The following is a 20,116-nucleotide window of genomic DNA, read 5'->3' as shown; positions in this document are numbered from 1 at the left end:
TTGGCATTTCTAATTTGCATGCTCTCTTTAGTTTTAATATTTCATTTTTGGTGCTCGTGACAGTGAAGGTCTAATTAGCCCTGGCTAGCGTCATGCCAAGCATGGGAGGCACTGTGGAAACTTCCCACATACAGCTCTCCCAATACACTTTAATAATGGGGGATGGTAGGGGCACTGCTGCAGGACAGAATTGCACTCCTAGCTCCCACAGAGCTGCCAATACCCTGGAAGCACCGCCAGATATTCAAGTCACGGTCTTCAGAGATGTAGCCAATCAGGCCAATTTACGTAGTGATGTTTGTGCTGCGAATGCATCCATGACAGAGAGACCCTACCAATTGCCTAGATCCTTTGTAATCCGACATAACCCAGGGCTCCAGAGGTAGAAAAAGCACAACTATTTATTCACTGCACTACCACCAAGAACATGACTTTAAAACATTTCTTTCTGATTAAAAAAAAATTACATCTCCAAGCCCCTAAAATACACAGACTATGGGAAACCTATGTACCTCACTAAAGGCTGGCTCAAAAAAACCCCAACCCAACCCAACCCCTTGAACATTAATAGAAGGAGAGAGAATGGGGAAACCCCATCACCAATATTTCCAAAGCTGGGTCTGGAGACAAAGAGAAAAAATGGATTTTAGAGAGAAATACTTCCACGCTATAGTTCAAATCCCCAGTCTCTTCTTGCTCCCCAAATGGACAGACTAGAAACGCCACAGGAGCATCAGTCCCTAAATGGCCTGTCCCCTTGGTTGGAGGCTGGCTGATGTATACAAGCAGTGGCAGGAAAAAGGAAAGACAGCCTCCATGAAGGCAAACATTTCCCTCCATCCCACCTAGGTTTCCCAACCCAGCCTAGCTCCCCCTGTGGCTGCCATCTTCCCCATCTGACAGCTGCTGTGGCCCAAAGCACCTTGAGGAGGTCGAAGACGTCATCTGCATCAAGCCGGTAATCGCAGAGACGGTGCAGGATCTCCACGCGGGTGCGCAGCGGCAGCTCCTGGAAAGTGGATTCCCGTAGGGGGTTGGGTTTCCCTTCCTCCAGCTCCCAGCGGTAGTTGATAATGTCCTCAAGGTAGCTGTGAAACGTCTGTGACCTGATCAAGAGAACAAGTCCCCCCTATTGTAGGTTAATATGCAAAAAAGACAGGACTTAGTGGGGGTGGGAAATGGAATTAGAAGATCCTGACAAGGCTGAAAGCTGTGCCCTGCTGGCTCAGCACAACCTAACTGAACTTAGTATGTAGCGGGAAGTGGAGCGACTGACACTGGGAAACTTTCATGAATGCTTTTAAGAACTGTGTCTTAGGACAGCCAGGGCTAGATAAAGCTCTGCAGCTAAGTTTGACCCTCTCCTACCTGCTGGTAGTATTCTTAACTGCGACAATACAGGATTTTGCATCATTTAAAGCCTCTTTGTTAGTCTCCCTCCTTTTCATCACATTAGGTAGCTGTTCACATCAGCGCGGACTCTGACTTTTATAAAAGGAAGATGCAATGGAGCATTCACAGACAATTCCAATCCTCTTCTGCCTTCCTCCATTTTAGCTAACACCATCATTATCTACCAGGCTCACCGTCTCTCCCTTTTCCCTGGTCATACCCAGGGAATTTTCCCTGGCCACACAGCCAGGTAATTACCAACTCCTGCGCCTTCTTCCAAATCATTTTGAAAGTCAGAGCCTTTGTTGTCCTAAAGGGTAAAACACTTCTCCATGCCCGGACTACTGTCCTCTCTGGACAAAATGCAGTTACCAGAATTATCTTCCTTGCCTGACAATAGGACCACATTACTCCCCTCTTTGAATCTCCTTTGCCACTAGCTCCCCACCTTGCCCACAGTACCATATTAAACTTCTTGTCCTCACCTTATACTGAAGGTTGCTGTAAATAGTAACAGTTCTGGTGTAAGTGCTGCCCTGTCACACCTTAGATTGCAGACTGTGCTCAGATAAATAAGTGTGTGTCTAATTTTAGATGCAGCTTGTTCTGAGCGTGGAAGTTTCAGTCTACAGAATCTGGGTGAGATGAAGCACTGACTGTTAAAACTTTATCTGTTATGAGTGGTGCTACTGCCTGACTCCTGTGACTTGCCAGCGTTCCAGACCTGTGGTCTGTAGCTGCAAACATGCCTTTCTCTCACACACAGGAAGTTTGTGTGTCTGAATGGACACTACCGGATAGCCATTCCCACATGCGTTCATGGAGGCAGCTCAACTGGATCCTTTTTGGCACCAGCTGACTGCCCTAGACAATGCAGGGAACTATGCCACAACTGCAGAATAACCACAAACCAAACAAATACAAAACTGTAACCAAAAAAAGCATTAAATCTTTAACAATCAGTCTGGAGGAAGACGACTGAGAACTAGCAAGAAGGTCAGATGTTAAGAGAGGGAGGAAGAAAGAAAAGATAGGAAAGAGGGGTCAAGATAGAATGGCAACCTGCAGGACCTGATGGCCACAGCCTTTGTGGAAGAAACGTCCTCCTGACAGTATCTTATAAATGAGTGAAGAGATGTCTATGTCCCCACTCCGCAGATTACTCCATATGACCCTGTTTCTTTCTGCACCTCAAGTGGAAAATGACTCCTTGCTGACTGACTCCATTTCCCTGAAGGAGTTTTACCTGACCTCCTATAGTATTCAATGACAGATACTTGTATAGAATTGGATATGGTGGCTTTAGCAGCTCTGCCGTTGCTCTTTTCCACCTATGACTTGGGAGGGGGGGAGGTTGGGGGGGGGGGAAGAGAGCACATGCCTTTCTGAATGTCTTTGTTCTGCCCAACTAACAGTGGACAGCTCACCTCCCAATCAAGTAAATACAATGTGACCTCCTTGAATAGAAGGAAATATTTCTACTGACATAATAAGGAGGGATTATTTTAAGGAAGAATTCCTGTGCCAGCTGAAGTACCCACTTTGTGGGGTAAAAAGTGCAGAAATTGTTTTTTGTTAGACAAAACAATCAACACATACAGCCTTCTATCTTAAATAAGAGCAGCCATTGGTTCAAATGGTTGTTCCATGACACATTTCAGGGCCAAATTCAATTTCCAACTTGCAACTGGGAACTTTAAAAGGGGCAATGTTTGGTTACTGCCTTGAAAACCTGCAGACAGGATATCAGATTCTCTTTATAGACTGAGCGCTCCTAAAACTTCTATTTGATCACACAGAGTGCTTAAAGATTTAGATCTTTAATGAAGTCATCAAATAAGAAAGCGAGGCAATATTTGACAAACTTTTAGAACAGATGTCATGCCTGGACCCCATTTCCTGGAAATATGCTAACTATATAAAATCTCAGACAACTTCCTTCCAGGTTTGAAGGAATAAAGCCACGAACTAACAGCATCCAAATTCTACCCTCTCAAGTTCAAGATGTCAGAATCTGATTCAACTTTGAGTCAGAAGATCATCTAATGAGGGCAGAATCTCGGGGGAACCAAACTGACATTTCCAGGTTCCTGGAGAACAAGGGCCCATGGGGCCAAGAAGGAGCTATCAGGAGAAGTATGGCTTTCTCTGTTCTGATTTTTCTGGCTATCTGAGCCAGAATTGGAAAAGAAGGAAAGGCACACATCAGACAATTGGACCACTGGAATGAGAATGCATTGATTTTCCTTGCTCTCCATTTTTGTTGCTGCTCAGAGAAAACGAATCGATCCATGAAGGTCCCCATTTCCAAAAGATGATCTGAAGGACCCCGTCATTTAATTCACATTCTCTCTGGGAACAGGGGTTGTTGACTCAACCAAATGGTTTGAGTTTTACTTTTATGTAAGTGGCTAGAACTAGACGTAATGTCAGCCCGATATCAGCTGCACACAGCCTCTGTTCTCAGGAGTGCTCAGTGTCTCTCTCATCAATTTGCAAAAGCTGCTGCTGTGTGTTTGGCGCTTTGAATCAGGACAGAATGAGAACACGAGATGGGAACCAGATGTCTCAAGGCATTCCCAATAACCCTCAACTCCATCCAGCCAATTTATATTTATCCTCCTCTCTCGGGCTGGCCATTGCCCCCAGACAAGCATGGGTCCATATGTGTATTTCATAGCCTGTCAGAAAAACACCCATGATTTTTCTCACCTCTAATATTTCTATTAATGGTTCTCCTCTGGAAAGGGTTCTGGAGCAGTCCCCCTCTGTTGGAGATGGAAGAACCTGCTGGGAAGATAGTGATCTGACTGTGCAAGGACTCCTGTTGGCGATCCCTTACAGATAGTGGACATGCTTAGGTCTCGTGTTGCGCTGCCAATTAACAGTGTCTGAGTCCAGGAGTTGAAGGATCACCACCAGATTAAGGTGGGGCATCAAGGTAAGTTCTACACCATACCTAGATCTCGACCATTTTCAGAGTCCTAAGGCGTACCACGTTCTGTGAAAAGGTCAGGGAACGCTTGCTGAAGCTGATCATAAACCCCTGAGTCTATAGGATTTATTACCTGTTGCGAATCCCAGTGAGCTGTCTGTTTGGACTGGGAGCAAGGCAACAGATCATCTAGATATTGAGATTTGCATAATTCCTTCTTCTGCAGTTATCAAAATCACCATAACTAAGGCTCTGTCTACACTAGCATTTTTGTTGACAAACATTTCTTGTTGGTCAGGGGGTCTGAAAAAAAACACATCCCTGACTGACATAAGTTTCACCACCAAAAGCGCCGGTGTAGACAGCGCTATGTCGGTGGAAGAGCAGAGCTACTGCCACTCGTTGGGGGAGGTTTATTTATGCCGGTGGGAGAGCTCTCTCCAGCTGGCATAGAGCAGACTTTACAGCAGTGCAGCTGCAGCGGTACAGCTGTGCCACTGTAAGGTCTGTAGTGTAGACATAACCACTGTCCTCTTCTAAGAGGGAGGCTGCCTGCACCTTTTCCGAATCAGGCTCCAAGATATTAGAGTGTGACTGGAAGACAGAAGACTTGCTTTTGTTTACCAACAACCTGATTCAATAACACAGTTCCAGAGTCTATCTCCACTTCCCATCACGAAGAACCCAGGCCCCTCACAGTGGTCCAAGTATAGAATTATTGCCACATCATCCTTTCTTACAAGGAATACCCACTGCTAATTTTGTAACAGAAAAACCCAGACCAACTTCTGATTGTCAATATTAGATCAGAAGGAAAGGTGTGATAGTGAACTGGAAATATACCTGAGGCAGAATTTTTTAAGGTTGATGTTCAGCTAACCCTGGCACATGTAGTTGAGCATTCTGAAGGTTCACAGATGCCAAACAGTTGGCTGGACTCATTGCTACACTATTTGTCATGTTACTGTATTTTAAATCTCTTGTATATTAAATGCTACTTCACCATTTTGCCTATTTTCTTTGTAACAATGAACGAGTAAATGCCACAGAAAGCTGGGACAATGGCATGCATGTTTTAAGCTTGAGAGGGAAACAACATTATTTGGGACAGACCTAAGAACTGTGACATAACCTCAAGACTGTAAGGGGGCCCAGAAGTAGTCCTCCCCTACCCCCTACCCAAGAGTTCTCCAGAATGGTAGACTGAAGGAATCTGGAAACAATGAGACCAGGAGTCTCAACCTTTCCCCTCAAGAAACATTGGGGTGAAAGGAATGGTCACTCTACAAGTTCCCTCTACTGCTTGGCCAATAAGAGAAAATAATGAAAGATATATTTATGTCTGGTTACAGCTGTGAAAATTGAAACAGACTTGGGTTTCTTTTGGCTAGCCAGCACAATCCCCCCATCCCTTTTTTTTTTCCTGCAAGGTCCTTATCAGCAGAAGTCTATAGGTTCCCTGAACAGATGACTCTCAGTATACAGAAGAGGCTGTTGGAAAGTCTCTCTCTAGCTCAATAGTCAAATATCTCAACAGGACAGACGACCACCATGGAGTCCATTTTGGAAGCGAAGAACATTCGTTTTCCCTTATCAGCTGGCAGCATGTAGTTTCTAAACAGACAAAAAGGGGCAAACTTAGTTTTGGGAGTCACTCAGTGTTAATGAGAGCATTAACTGACAGGTGAATACAAGATATTTTCCCCTCTACAGTAAGGACAGTAGTAATAGCTGAGGTAAGGAGAGCTTAATTCTGAATAAATAGGGAATATTTTTTTTTCCACAAAGGCAAGTCCTCTAGAAGGAAGTGGGGAGGATTTCTGGTGTTTGTTGAGATGACCTCAGTCAGATATCATTAGCGGGGTCAGGTGAAGCAAAGACTACTTCAGGAACAAAAAAATGTAAGGGCCTAGCTAAGGTTCTCTCCCTCACAAATCAATCAGTCTATCATGACTTGTCAAAAAAAAGAAAGGTTAGGCTGACCTTATCAGAAGCAATGTGAGTTACAGCTGCAGGCCTGGCCTTGGGCTGGGCGGTGGGGTAACAATGGAGGCCTTTTTTTACTGTACAAATTAGCATTCTTATCTTTAGAGGGGGAGGGAAGTTCGAAGGACCAGCTTGTACCCTAGGCTAAAGTCTTTGAAGCTACTGAAAAGCTAAGTCAGGCAGAATGGAGGGGAGCAAGGTATTACCCCTTCAGGGAAAATAGTTTAACTAGTATATTCTCTACCTCCTTCAGCGATTTCTGTGATGCAAGAGAGTTATCAGAATTGGAGGAGGCCAGCGTAAAGTAGGCAACCTCAGAGCACCGGTTTAGACTGTATGCAGAGCATGGAAAATGGAATGATCCTGATGGTCTAGCACTGCCATGCCAGATAGGTGTCAGAGTTATACAGGGACAGAGCATAGCAGAATCAGTGTGACGGGGTGAGGAACACCTTGCCTCACACCACTCTTAGGAGACGTGAACTCTTCTGGCTCATGCTTGAAGAACATTAGTGGACTCTGCAGGGAGCTGTGGACAAACGAAGAGTCACTAGTAATAATGGTTCCTAGGCAGGGGCAGGAAAAGAAGCGTAATGGGGGAAATCAAAGCTCAAATGATCTCTCTGCAATTTCAAGGCATGGAACGTGATGGCCTTTTGTCCAAGAAACCCTGTCATGTCAAAGAACCCATTCGTATCCACACAGCCAGCTTTCCAAATAGAGACAGCACTCGGATAGTCAACCCTCTAATACTCCTTTGGTTCACGTACATGACTATGTGGGAGGGTTGGAGGTGGGGGGACAAAAGAAAGAGGCTCCAGGAGTTCAAGGATGGACAATGCCACCGTCTTCCTCCCACACTTTACCTCTTTCCTTCTACTCTTACTGAGCCAATGACATTTCCCCTCTGATGGGAGGAGACGGGGAGAGGGGGCACTGCTTTGTTGCAAACCATTAGTGCAAACCATTAATATGAACTCAGCTGGATTAGTAAGTGGTGACAAACAATGAGTCAGCCTCTGCCTCAGAGTCCAATTCTGTCTCCTGAATTCAACAGCCTGAAGTGTGGGAGATCAGAGGTTTCCACACCCCTGCAAAATGCCTCTGGGTCTTCTGAAAAGGTCAAGGCAACATCAGCACTCCCTACATCCCCTGCCCTGGAATTTGCATCAAGAGCCCCATGTGTCATTTACACAAACTTCAAGCCTTTATTAAACTGGCAGCTCTATGAACAGACTGAAAACAAAAAAATTTATAGCTCTACAGGCTTTATAGGGTGAGTCAGGAATTTCCTCTAGAGCAGAGGTTCCCAAACTTTTGTTATTGCGTACCTCCTTCCAGATCTACCAGCCGTCCACATACCCCTACCCTCATCACTGATATTTTGTGTGTTCTTCTTAACACTACCCATCTTTAGCCATCTGTCCATATTTCACTGTAACATACAGATATAGTTATAGTGTGACATATACGACCGAAAAAATCCCCAACCCTAAGTTCTGAGCTCAGTTAGACTGGACAGTTGTTGGGCTGTACAGTACCACTGCACTGTATGGTGATTGAGCGTCTCTGTGTATCTGTGTTCTTCTTGGTACATCTTGTAGTAAATTAATTATCGTATTTTATGTAACAAATTCCCACAGAGTTTTAAAGCTTCGTCTGAGCAGCCGGTTATGAAAATGCAATAAATAAAATAATTAATAAATAAAATCCACCATTACACAATTTCTCCCACGTTCCCCCCAGGAGGTCTCGCATAACCCCTGGGTATGTGTACCATCATTTGGGAACCCCTGATCTAGGGTGATTTGAAGCAGGGGGCAGGAAATCTGATGGTGGGAGGGATTTGCTTAGCAAGGTAATTTTCCACCTCTAATTTATATAGTTGAGTGTGTTGGGGAATCCAATATTTTCTCAGCTGAACTCTTGATCCATCCAAGTTTAGGGGAGGAAGGAGTTAGTTAATAGAAACCAAGACCATTTATTCACAGCTTAGCTTGTGTGGCTCAAAATACTCCCATATCACTCCTCCTCCATCTCAAATAATCCTCCATAACTAAAACCTAAGGAAGGGAGCAGTTGGCATGCTGACTCCCACAGCGAGATAGAATAGGAACAGCATTGGAGCAGAGGGAAATCTCCAGGGAAGCTGAGGGATTGGAGAGCCGATGGGTGCTGTCTAATCTAATAAGAGATCACATCACAGAAGCATGTGCTAGCTTGACAGAAGCAAACACAGGCACTTAACCTGGATATGACAGCTGAGGCAGGCATGTTGTTCTACCGCCCCCCAAAAAGGGGAGCAGGAAGGAAGAAAGGAAAGCAGCAAGGTCACCGCAGCTGCAAACCCCTAGGAGAGGTTCCAATTCTGCTCCCAGCAGCCACAATACAAATACATGGCAACAGAGAAACTTTTTTCAACTCAGACATTTCAGCACTCCTAATACTACATTTATCCACTCCAGGGAAACACCATGATACCCTCTCACCTGCTCTGAGCCAAAACATCCTAACACTGATCTCATATATCCCCCATCCTGCCTTCTCCACACCAGAGGCAAGGCCAGATTACTGAACCAACAGAAACTGTCTTCCCAGATCACCAAAAGCACCAGTGGAGGAAGTGAATTCACCTCACAAGTAGATTGGCATTCGTTGGCTTTCCCCGGAGAGTTTTTGGTCTGAGAGCTCCATATGACTCCACTCTTAACTAGTGTCCTCTCCATGTCCACCACTCACCCCTGGCAAATACTGAGGAATGGCTTAGGAATGACTGCATGTTATTTGGTGGAGAGAAGAAAGAGGGACATATATATTGGACCAAACAGAAAAAAGCTTCACCTGTGTCTGTTCTGAAGAAGCTTTTCCCTTAAGTCTGGCAGAAGCCTGGGAACAGCACAGGGGCTGGGAGGAGAGTCTATTTGATCTTACCTCCCACATTCACCTAGAGTTTTCACTGTTTTGTTAAAACAAAACAGAAGCAGCTAATCTTTGCTCCACAACGCCTGTAACTGGATGTGCTAAGTAAAGGCAGCACAGGAGAAATCACACATTTCTGTTACTTTGAGCTGTCTTGTCAGTTTCCCTTTCGAGCTCCAAGTAACCATGTATGTGTGAGCCTCTGTTTTATTTGTCTCTCTTTCTTCGGTAGCAGCAGGAGGGTACCAGTGTGGAGCTGTTCTCCAATGCATAAAGTAGGATGGAGGCAACAGAATGACAAGTCCAGGAAGTTTTGGGAGGGCGGAGGGTTCTCTAGCTCCCTGTCCTCTATGTAGGTTTTAAGCCAGGGAGGATGTGGCTCCACAACTGTCAGGGTGACGTGTGCTGCACTGCAAGTCTACTCTCCCCACCCATGGCATGAAAGTGACTTTCAGGCCGGGCAGGGAATGTTTGATCTTGATGCACTAAAAACCTCTTTTCACACCACATGAAATTGCCAATGTCTGTCCTAAAAACTGCTTTGTTCATCAGCCACCTCCCCTTCCAGGACTCTGACATTCTCTCATCTCAAAGCACCAGTCTGTTCACCCACATGATCCAGAGAAACCAGTTGATGTGAAGAAGAGAATAAGCCCTAAAGAAAAACAGAGTTGGACCCAAGTCTGATTATAAAATACTGACGATGAAAAGCATAGGTCCATGGTTAAAGATGTTCATTGGTTGGAAGTGCATGAGTTGTATTTTTAATTGACCCAGGACAGGATTGTATACAAGTTTTGTTGGTTTGGGTAGAGTGGGGAAGAAAAGTGGAGCAGTCAGGGAATCCAGAGTAACAGCTGAAGAAGCGCGCTAGCAAGTGGAGAGGAGCTGTATTTGCCCGCTGGCTGGGATGGAGGAGGAACAGCCAAGAGGCAGACAGTGAGTGTATGCAAATGACGGCCCAAAAAAGTTAAGAAAACATTAAAGGAATAAAAATAAAACCTAATATATAACGTTTTTGGACCAAAGGCCCAATCCTTTACTCATTAGTCAAGGGAAGTTTTGTCACTTACTTTAATGGGAGGAGGACTGGACCCCGAGACATACAGGCAAGTTACTGGGCAAATTATTCCTATGGGTTTGGGAAAAAACAACAACTACAGTCACTTTAGTTTTAGGGAAGACTGGCTGAAGATAAAGTGCTGGTTTGGGCAGCTGCATTTTTTCTGAGCTGCTTAATTGGCTTAAAGACAAAAAACGTTGTCAACAATTTCTGAATCCTTTTGTTTTCAACACAGTATTATTTAACACAATATATTTATAAAAACATCAGTGCCAAGACTACCATTTAGTCAGCAGTGACAGGTGAATAAAAAACCTATTTACACTCAATGCTTGGGAAAAGCAAGAGATTTTAAATAGTTTTCAATATTTTTTCTTAAGTGGAACATTGTTGTAATATGAACTATGCTTGCTGTATGTTTCTGCAGATACTGTCATTGTTTGTAGAAACAGGACACAGTCAAGTGTCCCCATGAGAATGCATCTTGAAGTGCAATCACATGGCTTTGTTCAGTAAACTAATCCCCAAACCACTCTACCCTCCCCAATTTATGTGCACCAGTCAGCCAATGTACACCCCAACTAACCCCACACCTGCAGTGAGTGATTTTAGTGTTAGAGTACCATCCTGAAACCATTACCCCTTCACATTCGTCTCAGGTCCCAGCCACAGTGTAGCAACTACTGTTGGGAGGAACATGGTTGTCTCCAGACACTGTTGAAACACAGCTTTGTCTTGTAGAATAGAAAGGACCAAGAAGTGTTTTAACCACGATATGATGATTTCTAGTGAACCCATCACCACGGAATCTGGGCACTAAAAATGAGGCAGAACTGCCTATTTTGTCCAACCTATGCTCCAGTTCTCCTGTTTCGGTTGCTGTTAGATTAAAAACCCTGAAAAATAATGCCAGCTGTTGTCCATCCCTTGGTGATGAAAGGCTTCTGTAAAAAGGTACACCTCACAGGGGCTTTGGCTCACTCTGATCTCCGGTTGTAAGGAGTACCACAGTCAGCCCTCCACTGAGAATGATCTATCTCAGGTTCCTGAAAGTTTCATCCTCAACACAGTCAACCACAGCATGCTTGTTGAGCGCCCCTGCTTTGGTGGTTTGGGGATGGAGAGGCAGTCTAGATAGTTAAAGCCTTTAATGGACTAGAGTCTAAAGATTTGCACTCTCAGGTAATGCAGAATGAAACCTATGTCCCACATACACATTATAGTGTGTGATAATCACAGCTATATTGTGCTCAGGTCATGGTTTTTTGCTCATACTTAGTTAATAGCTTCTGTGTGACCTTGACAGCCAGCCCCACGTACAGTATGTTGCAATAATTCAACCTAGAAGCAATGAAATAGAGATCAATGTGGCTACATCTGGATCCAAGAGGAATGATTAGTCTCTTGGCTGGGTGAGGATGAAAGAAGGTATCTATTGCCACTGCCTCACAGCCTATGCACTAGTGTGACAGAAGGCAAATGCCCCCTGATAGATTATTAGGTCAGTGCCCTGACCAGGTCTTGAACACATTTCCCCTGGCTAGTATTACCTCTGGCTTACCAGGCTTTAGTCTGTGCTAGCTGCATTTCATCGATTTCTTTCCAGCACTGGGTCATTTGGAGGATGGTGCTGTATCTGCTGAGAAACAGACCTATTGCTGGGTTACCCATGTAATCTCATAGCCACACCGAGAGGCCTCATATTCTGACAGAGAGCAGACAAAGTTGCTGAGATGTGGCATGCGAATCAGCAGCTCATGGTGTCCAACTGTCTGTTTTTAGCTAGTACTGTGAACACAGAGATATGCCCCCTGCATGTAGCCATAAGGAAGTCATCCACCAGCGCCAGAACAATACAAGTGTCATATGCCTGTCTGAAGCCTGATTGTGAAAGGTCTTGTGGGTAGAGATCAGAAGTTTGTGTACCTTCAATAATTCTGCCCAGGAGAATGGAGGTTGGAGACTGGGGTGTAGTTGACATGAAGTTGGACTACTGAGAATTGATCGGACGACTGCATGTTTCAGTGTGGTCATGTTGCCTTCTCTGAAAGAGGTTATCAAAGATTTTGGACCTAAATTTTCAAACAGGAGAAATGCAGGTACTCAGTACCTTGGGGGCTGGGCAGAAATCAGGACTTATTTAGGAGTTTAACTTTTAGCACTTGGTATTGAAAATATTATTCTTGGTTTCAAGTGGCTCTAGTTGCTCTTCACTGGCTTTTCACCGGCTTTTCACCATTAGAAGAGGGGTCTGTTTTGCATGTGGCCGTCTGGACATCCCTCAGTGATTTCACAGCCTCTACTATCCAGTGTTTCAACTGTCTTTGTTCAGTGGTTGACCCAGGAGGAGCTGAGGGAAAACAAGAGGTGAAAGGAGATGGACATTTTAGCAGAGCAGAGTCCCTGTCCATGATGGGGCTCCTAAGTGCTACAAAAATACAAATAAATAATAACAGGGCCAGAGAGTGTGTGACTGAAGATAGCAGATAGTTCTGGGACACAAGAACGATCAGCATACTGGCCCTGCATCTGGACAGCTCCCTCTCCGAGGATGTTCAGGAAGTTCACTAGATCTGGGACCCTCTGAAGATGAATTCAGACAAGAGGAGGGAAAGCCTTTACATCCCTGCTTGGAGGTGGTGGATGGACCAGGCAATAGAAGTGGTTAATATGCCAATCTCCATCCCTGGGCTGAAGATCTGCTTCAGTGTCTAGCTGAGCAGAACAGCCATGCTGGACATGAAATCCTGCACAAAGCATGTGGGAAGTATCATCCACTTTGACACTCAAAGACCCTTAGGACAAAGAATCCCAGGGATTCCTCTACCAAAAACTTAACAGCTGTTCTGTTAGCCCTGATAAGTATCTTGTGGCATGATCTTTAAACCAGTAACAATCACATAATTTTCATGTCCCTAGACACAAACAGAATTCGAACTATTTAATCTCCAGTGTCTTTGAATGTCCCGCTATCAGTTTAAGCTTAATTTATTTAAGCTTGTTTTTCCTCCACTCTCCCAGATCCTTATTACTGTCGACAATACCACTGTCTTCTGTCACTAAGACCCCATAATCTGGGAGTCATCATTGATTCTTCCTCTACTTCATGTCCCCCACATCTGGACTGGTTCTAAACCCTGTCATACCTCTCTCCACAAACAATCTGAATAGCCATCCTTTTCTTTCTGTCCAAGCAGCCAATTCTTTCATCCAGGGACTTTTCTCCCATCTTGATTAATGCTCTCTTCCTCACAGGCTTCCCTGACTCCCAACATCATTCCCTCTTAAACTCATGCAAAATGCTGCTGTCCAGAACATCTTCATGGCTTGGCAATCTGGCCACCTCATCTCACACTCTGAATCCCGTCACTGACTCAGATGCCTCCTACATCACTTCAAATGTAAACATCTTGTCCTCACATTCACAATGCAACACACAACTCTTCCTCTCCTGAGTTATCCAGTCTCTTAGTAGGTCACCTATATGCTCGCCAACGGTGCCAACCTTCATGCTCCATTTGTTCACTTCTCCCACGATCCCTGTTCATTACTCCACACCACATGCATGGGAAGTTCTTCCTGGTTTTGTCACCAACCACTCCTCATTTAAATTCTTCTTTAAGACTGATTTCTAGTGCAATGTCTATAAGTAATGAGTCAAAGATATTTATTTATCTGACTCTATTCATGCTTACACTCCACAATTTCATTCCACCCTGCTGTCCACTAGCCTTTGAATAGCCATGTGATCTTATTGCTGTAACCTCTGTCCTTTCTTCCTTCTAATCTTTTCATGGTCTCATGTCAAGAATTAGTTTAGAAGTTCTTGAGGGCAAGGAACATGTCCTCCATCTGTCCTGTAAGGCACCAAGCACAACTCTAAGTAGGAGCCTCAGCTTGTTTGTGGTTTTCTGTTGCACCAGCCATTGGTGTAGTTATTACAGCCAAGATCAGCAGCATGCCAGTAAATGTTGGTTAATACAAACAGTGTATTCCCCATGTCTATCATGATTGGGTTTGCGTCTCAAGCCCCAAAGATTATTGCACAGATTACACGGATAAATCCACTGGATCACTGGGATATTCCACTTTAGCTTTTTCTAAGGTCCCCTTCACCATAATATCAGTGAGCCTGAATGTTCGTACTCATTTTGCCTAGATTAGGAAAAGAGACTAAAGGTTAGCTAGCAACCTAGGTTAGCTAATCAACCTTATCACAGTTCAGGGCAACTGCACCTGCATTTCATCTCTGTGATCCACCGAGGGCACCTGCTCGAGGCTCCCAGATCCTCAGCCATCACCTCTCTTGGGCGGAGACATGTGTCTCTGGGATTTTCCCAGGTTGCACAGTTCCCTGCCTACACTGAGTTATTCCCAGCAAGCCAGACTGACTAAACAGGCCAATGTCTGTGATTTACTCTCTTTTCAGAGGCTATATGCACCATAACTGCCCAGAGATATAAGTGACTACATAGCTCTTTCTAAGCAAGCACATTTATTCTTAAGGTGAAAGCACTGCCGAGAAAACATTTTAAAAATAATAAAATAATCTACATGAATGCAAATAAGATTACTGGAGACCATACTCACCCCCAACTCCAGCAGGGCTCTGGTAGGAGTCAGTCCTTCAAACCCCAGAAACGAGGGGGGGTGTTTCTGTGTCCATAACAGCTTTAGCTCAGAACAAGCACCCCCCTACCCCATGAATGGGTTGTCTTTCCTTTATACAATTTGGGTCTTTGATCTTTGGATCCCTGTAACAGCTATAATCAAATAAATAATGGTCTCATCCTCAGGGCAAAGCTTTTAAAGGCTGGGGGTTTGCATAACCAGAGGGAGCGGGGGGTTGCATTCACCTTCCCCCTAGACATTTTCCGGGTGAACTGCTTGACATTGTTTCTCCATAAGTCCACTCTTGTCTGGCCCATTGTTCAAGATAATCCTTTGAAGTTCATAATTCCCAGGATTCACAATAAAATATAACATTTGCATTTAATACAATGGACTCCAAAGATACTTAAACTTAATTCAATAAAGTTTTCCAAGGTTTCTGCAAGAAATTGCCACATCTGTCACAAACCTCATCTCTTAGTGTAGAAAAAAGCACCGTATTCCTTGAAGGGACACAACTGATGTAGCTGCATGCAGACTTAAGGCAATTTTTTTTTTTTTTAACATTTATTCTTAAAACAAACCAGTGAGAGAGTAGTCCTGGAGGTAATGCTTGAAGGATCTGTTCCATGCAAGGGAATGAAGACAGAAAAATGTGACAAAAGGAATGGAAGAAGTGAAATATATAGAGCCATTAAACCTGGTCAGTAACAGCAGATATTCTGTCCTTGATGAGTCAGGAGATGATCAGATTGTCCTTTACTTTCCTCCCAAACAATTAGATGGAAAGCCCTGAAAAGAAGTCGCTGGAATAGAAGTGCCAATAAGTAATCCTGAATGAAAACTCAGAGGAGCATGGTTCTGATAGAACAGGATGGGATGCTACATTCTGGGCATCAGGACAAAGGACATGACAGGGAGAGGAAAGGAGATCCTGAAGAATGTTGTGGAATGTCCTCCTATTTTCCATGATAGAACAAAACATGATTGAAAAGAGATGCCATAGATTCAAAGCTGGCTTTAGGGATCTGGAAAGAGAGGTGAAGACTGGGTCAAACAGAGGTGATCTATTTGGAAATTCTTCCAGTGCTTAGTGAAGAAAAGAGGGGAGTTTGGGATTCATGGAGCACAGTAGTGTCTTCCATGATGCAAGGTGAGTTAGACAGTCTCCATCTAAGCAGGTGAGGTACCAATCTTCTGGATTCAAAAATGTAAAGGAAAATAAGTGGAAAACAGTGGGTTCTGTTTATCTTACCATCTGACATTCTTCCAAACTGAATCCTAATAAAATGATGTTTTACAACAAAGGGTGAATTTAAAAACGAACTTTGAAGGGACAGTAATGGAATATAAAGTAGCTTCCAACATAAAATAATCAAATCACTGTTTCTTTAAAATGTTAAAACATTAAAAATTGTAAATATGAAACAACAAAACAGGAAACAGATATATGGTCAGCATGACAACATTTTTCACAACAGTTCTAGCCAGAAACAGAGAACAGCAGGAGATTTTCTGGATTATTTTAATTTAATGTGCACATCCATGTAACACGGCCATTTCTTACTTAAAAACAGCTGTAGAAGTCTCCTGCTGTGGCCTTTGCCTTTAGCAGCAGCTCTGATCTTCCTGTCTTGATACAAGTCATCAAGCTGCATTTCCTGTTGGAATTAAAGTGGTAGCCTGCAGGGATTATGCAGCTGCCCAATTTGTATCTGTGGACATGGGGGGGGGGGGGAGGAGAGGGAGGAGGATCAAGTATTTTTAAAATACCACTTGATAATTTTCTTATATAAATTGCATATTCTGAATAAGTGATTTTTTTTTCCTGAAGTCATTTTTTGCAATAGTAGAAAGTCATAAGCACTTAAGGGTCTATACACAAAGGCAAAGGGCATGGGAAATACATTAAATGAGCTAGACGTGTGAGATTATGACCTAGTGGATGTCAGTTTGGTAGGGCAAATCACATCTGCTATATTAACGTATTAACATTGACAAGTATGATGTATTCAGAAGAGCTAGAAGGGGAAGAAGAGGTAGAGGGATATTAGATACCTAAAATATTTACAAAACCATAATTAGCAAACGTACTTTACAGTTTTATACTTCTGCATAATTAAAGTCAGGCACTTCCAGTCCAGTTATGAGTTCTATATGCTGTCAAACTAGACATGCAGAGAACTACAGCCTGCTACCAGTAGATTGCAAGAAAATATAAATACACAATACTTTGGATAGTGAAGAGCTAAAGTACTACACAAAATTAACTCATCATTTCAACACTGAGAAGCAGCTAAATAGTAGTATATAGATGCAGAAACAAATATTTAAGACACAATTGCAAACTATCCAACACGAATAAAAGATTAGAAGAATAGTAAGACTCCCATACGGTTCCATCTGGAGCACTTTAATGACCTGCAAATAAAAAAGGAATCCTACAAAAAGCAGAAGCACGGTCAAATTGCTAAGGAGATGTACAAAAGAATAGCACAAGCACATGGAGACAAAATCAGAAAGGCTAACGTACAAAATGAGTTACACCTAACAAGGGACATAAAAGGCAGTAAGAAGAGGTTCTTTATATACATGATTAGGAGCAAGAGTAAGATGAAGGAAAGTAAGTAGTAGGAGAGCTAATAACTGACGACCTCAAGATGGCTGAGGTGCTTAATGCCTATTTTGCTTCAGTCTTCACTAAAAAGGTTAATCGTGACCAGATATTCAACACAATTAATATTAACTAGGGGGAAGAAAAACAAGCCAAAATAGGGAAAGAATAGGTGAAAGACTAGTTAGATAAGTTAGATGTATTCAAGCTGGCAGGGCCTGGTGAAATTAATCCTAAGGTGCTGAAGGAACTAGCTGAAGCAATCTCGTTAGCAATTACCTTTGAGAACTCAGTGGACTTGTGAGGTACCAGAGGTCTGGAGCAGGGCAAACATAGTACCTATCTTTAAAAAGCAATACAAAGAAGACTGAGGGAATTATAGACCAGTCAGGCTAACTTTGATATCTGGATAGTGGAATAAATTATTAAACAATCAGTTTCATAGAATCATAGAATATCAGGGTTGGAAGGGACCACAGGAGGTCATCTAGTACAATCCCCTGCTCAAAGCAGGGCCAATCCCCAACTAAATCATCCCAGCCAGGGCTTCATCAAGCCTGACCTTAAAAACCTCTAAGGAAGGAGATTCCACCACCTCCCTAGGTAACCCATTCCAGTGCTTCACCTCTCTCCTAGTGAAAAAGTTTTTCCTAATATCCAACCTAAACCTCCCTGTAGCGGGGCGGCCTGGCTCCCAGGCGCCCCAGGAAGGGACGAGCCAGAACAGCCGCCAGAGTGGGCGGAGCCACCGCGGCCTGTCCCCGCCCCCCGGAAGTCAAGGGGCGGGACAGGAAGTATAAAGGCCAGGCCACAGCGCTCAGTAGCTAGCCGGCAGCGGGAGAGGACAGACGCTGGTGCCCGAGCTCCCGCGGACCTGAGCCTGCCGAGAGCCCGGTATCCCGAGGAGGACTGGCCGAGCCTGCCGAGAGCCCGGTATCCTGAGGAGGACTGGCCGAGCCTGCCGAGAGCCCGGTACCCTGAGGAGGACTGGCTGAGCCTGCCGAGAGCCCGGTATCCTGAGGAGCGGTCTGAGCTTCCCCCCGCCGAGGGCCCAGAGGGAGCGACAGACCTACCTGGTGCTCGGGGCCCGGAGGAGCCCATGATCTGCGACCCAGCAGACGGAACTCAGGAGGAGCAGGTACCCATGGAGGAGGAGATGGGAAGTGGCCCGGGGATAGCAGACCCCGAACCCATGTCAGTGTGTTGCGGTCAGGATCCCCACTGACTGCGCGGCAGACGGACTGCTGCGGATAGGGCCCCGGGCTGGAACACAGTGGAGTGGGTGGGCCTGTGTTCCCCCATGCCACCCCGCGCCGGGTGGCAGTCTCTCCTCCTCCTTGTCCAAGGGGCCTGGGCCCCTGACAGACTATCTGTTGGCTGCCCCGCCCTGACCTAGGGCCTGGGCTAACCCAAACTGACCCAGCCCCTGCTACAAGGCCTGGGCCACTGACTGACTATTGGTTTGCTGCCCCGCCCTGACCTAGGGCCTGGGCTAACCCAAACTGACCCAGCCCCTGCTACAAGGCCTGGGCCACTGACTGACTATTGGTTTGCTGCCCCGCCCTGACCCAGGGCCGGAGCTGTTAATTGTGTGCTCAGTCCCTGCATAAGGGCCTGAGCTCTGAACTGCTAATTGTGTGCTCAGCCCCTGCATAAGGGCCTGAGCTCTGAACTGCCAATTGTGTGCTCAGCCCTTGCATACGGGTCTGAGCTCTGAACTGCCAATTGTGTGCTCAGTCCCTGCACAAAGGCTGAGCTCTGAGCTATCAATTGTGTGCTTAGCCCCTTCCCAAAGGTCGGGGGCCTAACTGTTATTCGCTTTGTAGCGGGGCGGCCTGGCTCCCAGGCGCCCCAGGAAGGGACGAGCCCCACCCCGGAACTACTACACTCCCCCACTGCAACTTGAGACCATTACTCCTTGTTCTGTCATCTGGTACCACTGAGAACAGTCTAGATCCATCCTCTTTGGAACCCCCTTTCAGGTAGTCGAAAGCAGCTATCAAATCCCCCCTCTGCAGACTACACAATCCCAGTTCCCTCAGCCTCTCCTCATAAGTCATGTGCTCCAGCCCCCTTATCATTTTTGTTGCAACATCCTTCTTGTAGTGTGGGGCCCAAAACTGGACACAGTATTCCAGATGAGGCCTCACCAATGTTGAATAGAGGGGAATGATCACGTCCCTCGATCTGCTGCCAATGCCCCTACTTATACAGCCCAAAATGCCGTCAGCTTTCTTGGCAACAAGGGCACAATGTTGACTCATATCCAGCTTCTCGTCCACTGTAATCCCTAGGTCCTTTTCTGCAGAACTGCTGCCTAGCCATTTGGTCCCTAGTCTGTAACAGTGCATGGGATTCTTCCGTCCTAAGTGCAGGACTCTACACTTGTCCTTGTTGAACCTCATCAGATTTCTTTTGGCCCAATCCTCTAATTTGTCTAGGTCCCTCTGTATCCTATCCCTACCTTCCAGTGTATCTCCACTCCTCTCAGTTTAGTGTCATCTGCAAACTTGCTGAAGGTGCAGTCCACGCCATCCTCCAGATCATTAATGAAGATATTGAACAAAACCGGCCCCAGGACCGACCCTTGGGGCAT

At 45.0% G+C, this 20,116-nt stretch overlaps 1 protein-coding gene across 1 annotated transcript in view; it reads right to left on the bottom strand.

The window, feature by feature from the left end:
- Positions 1–20,116, bottom strand: part of LOC101934482 (chromatin remodeling regulator CECR2) — a 129,700-nt gene that overhangs the window by 37,884 nt on the left and 71,700 nt on the right. The window contains exon 3 of the mRNA XM_008164230.4: positions 923–1,106. Within this exon, the coding sequence (XP_008162452.4) occupies positions 923–1,106 (184 nt within the window). The remainder of the gene's footprint in view (positions 1–922; positions 1,107–20,116) is intronic.

The sequence above is a fragment of the Chrysemys picta genome, chromosome 1, assembly GCF_011386835.1.
Source record: "Chrysemys picta bellii isolate R12L10 chromosome 1, ASM1138683v2, whole genome shotgun sequence".
NCBI lineage: Eukaryota > Metazoa > Chordata > Testudines > Emydidae > Chrysemys > Chrysemys picta.
Note: the sequence above shows the minus strand (reverse complement) of the source record. Positions and strands in the feature narration are given on the sequence as shown.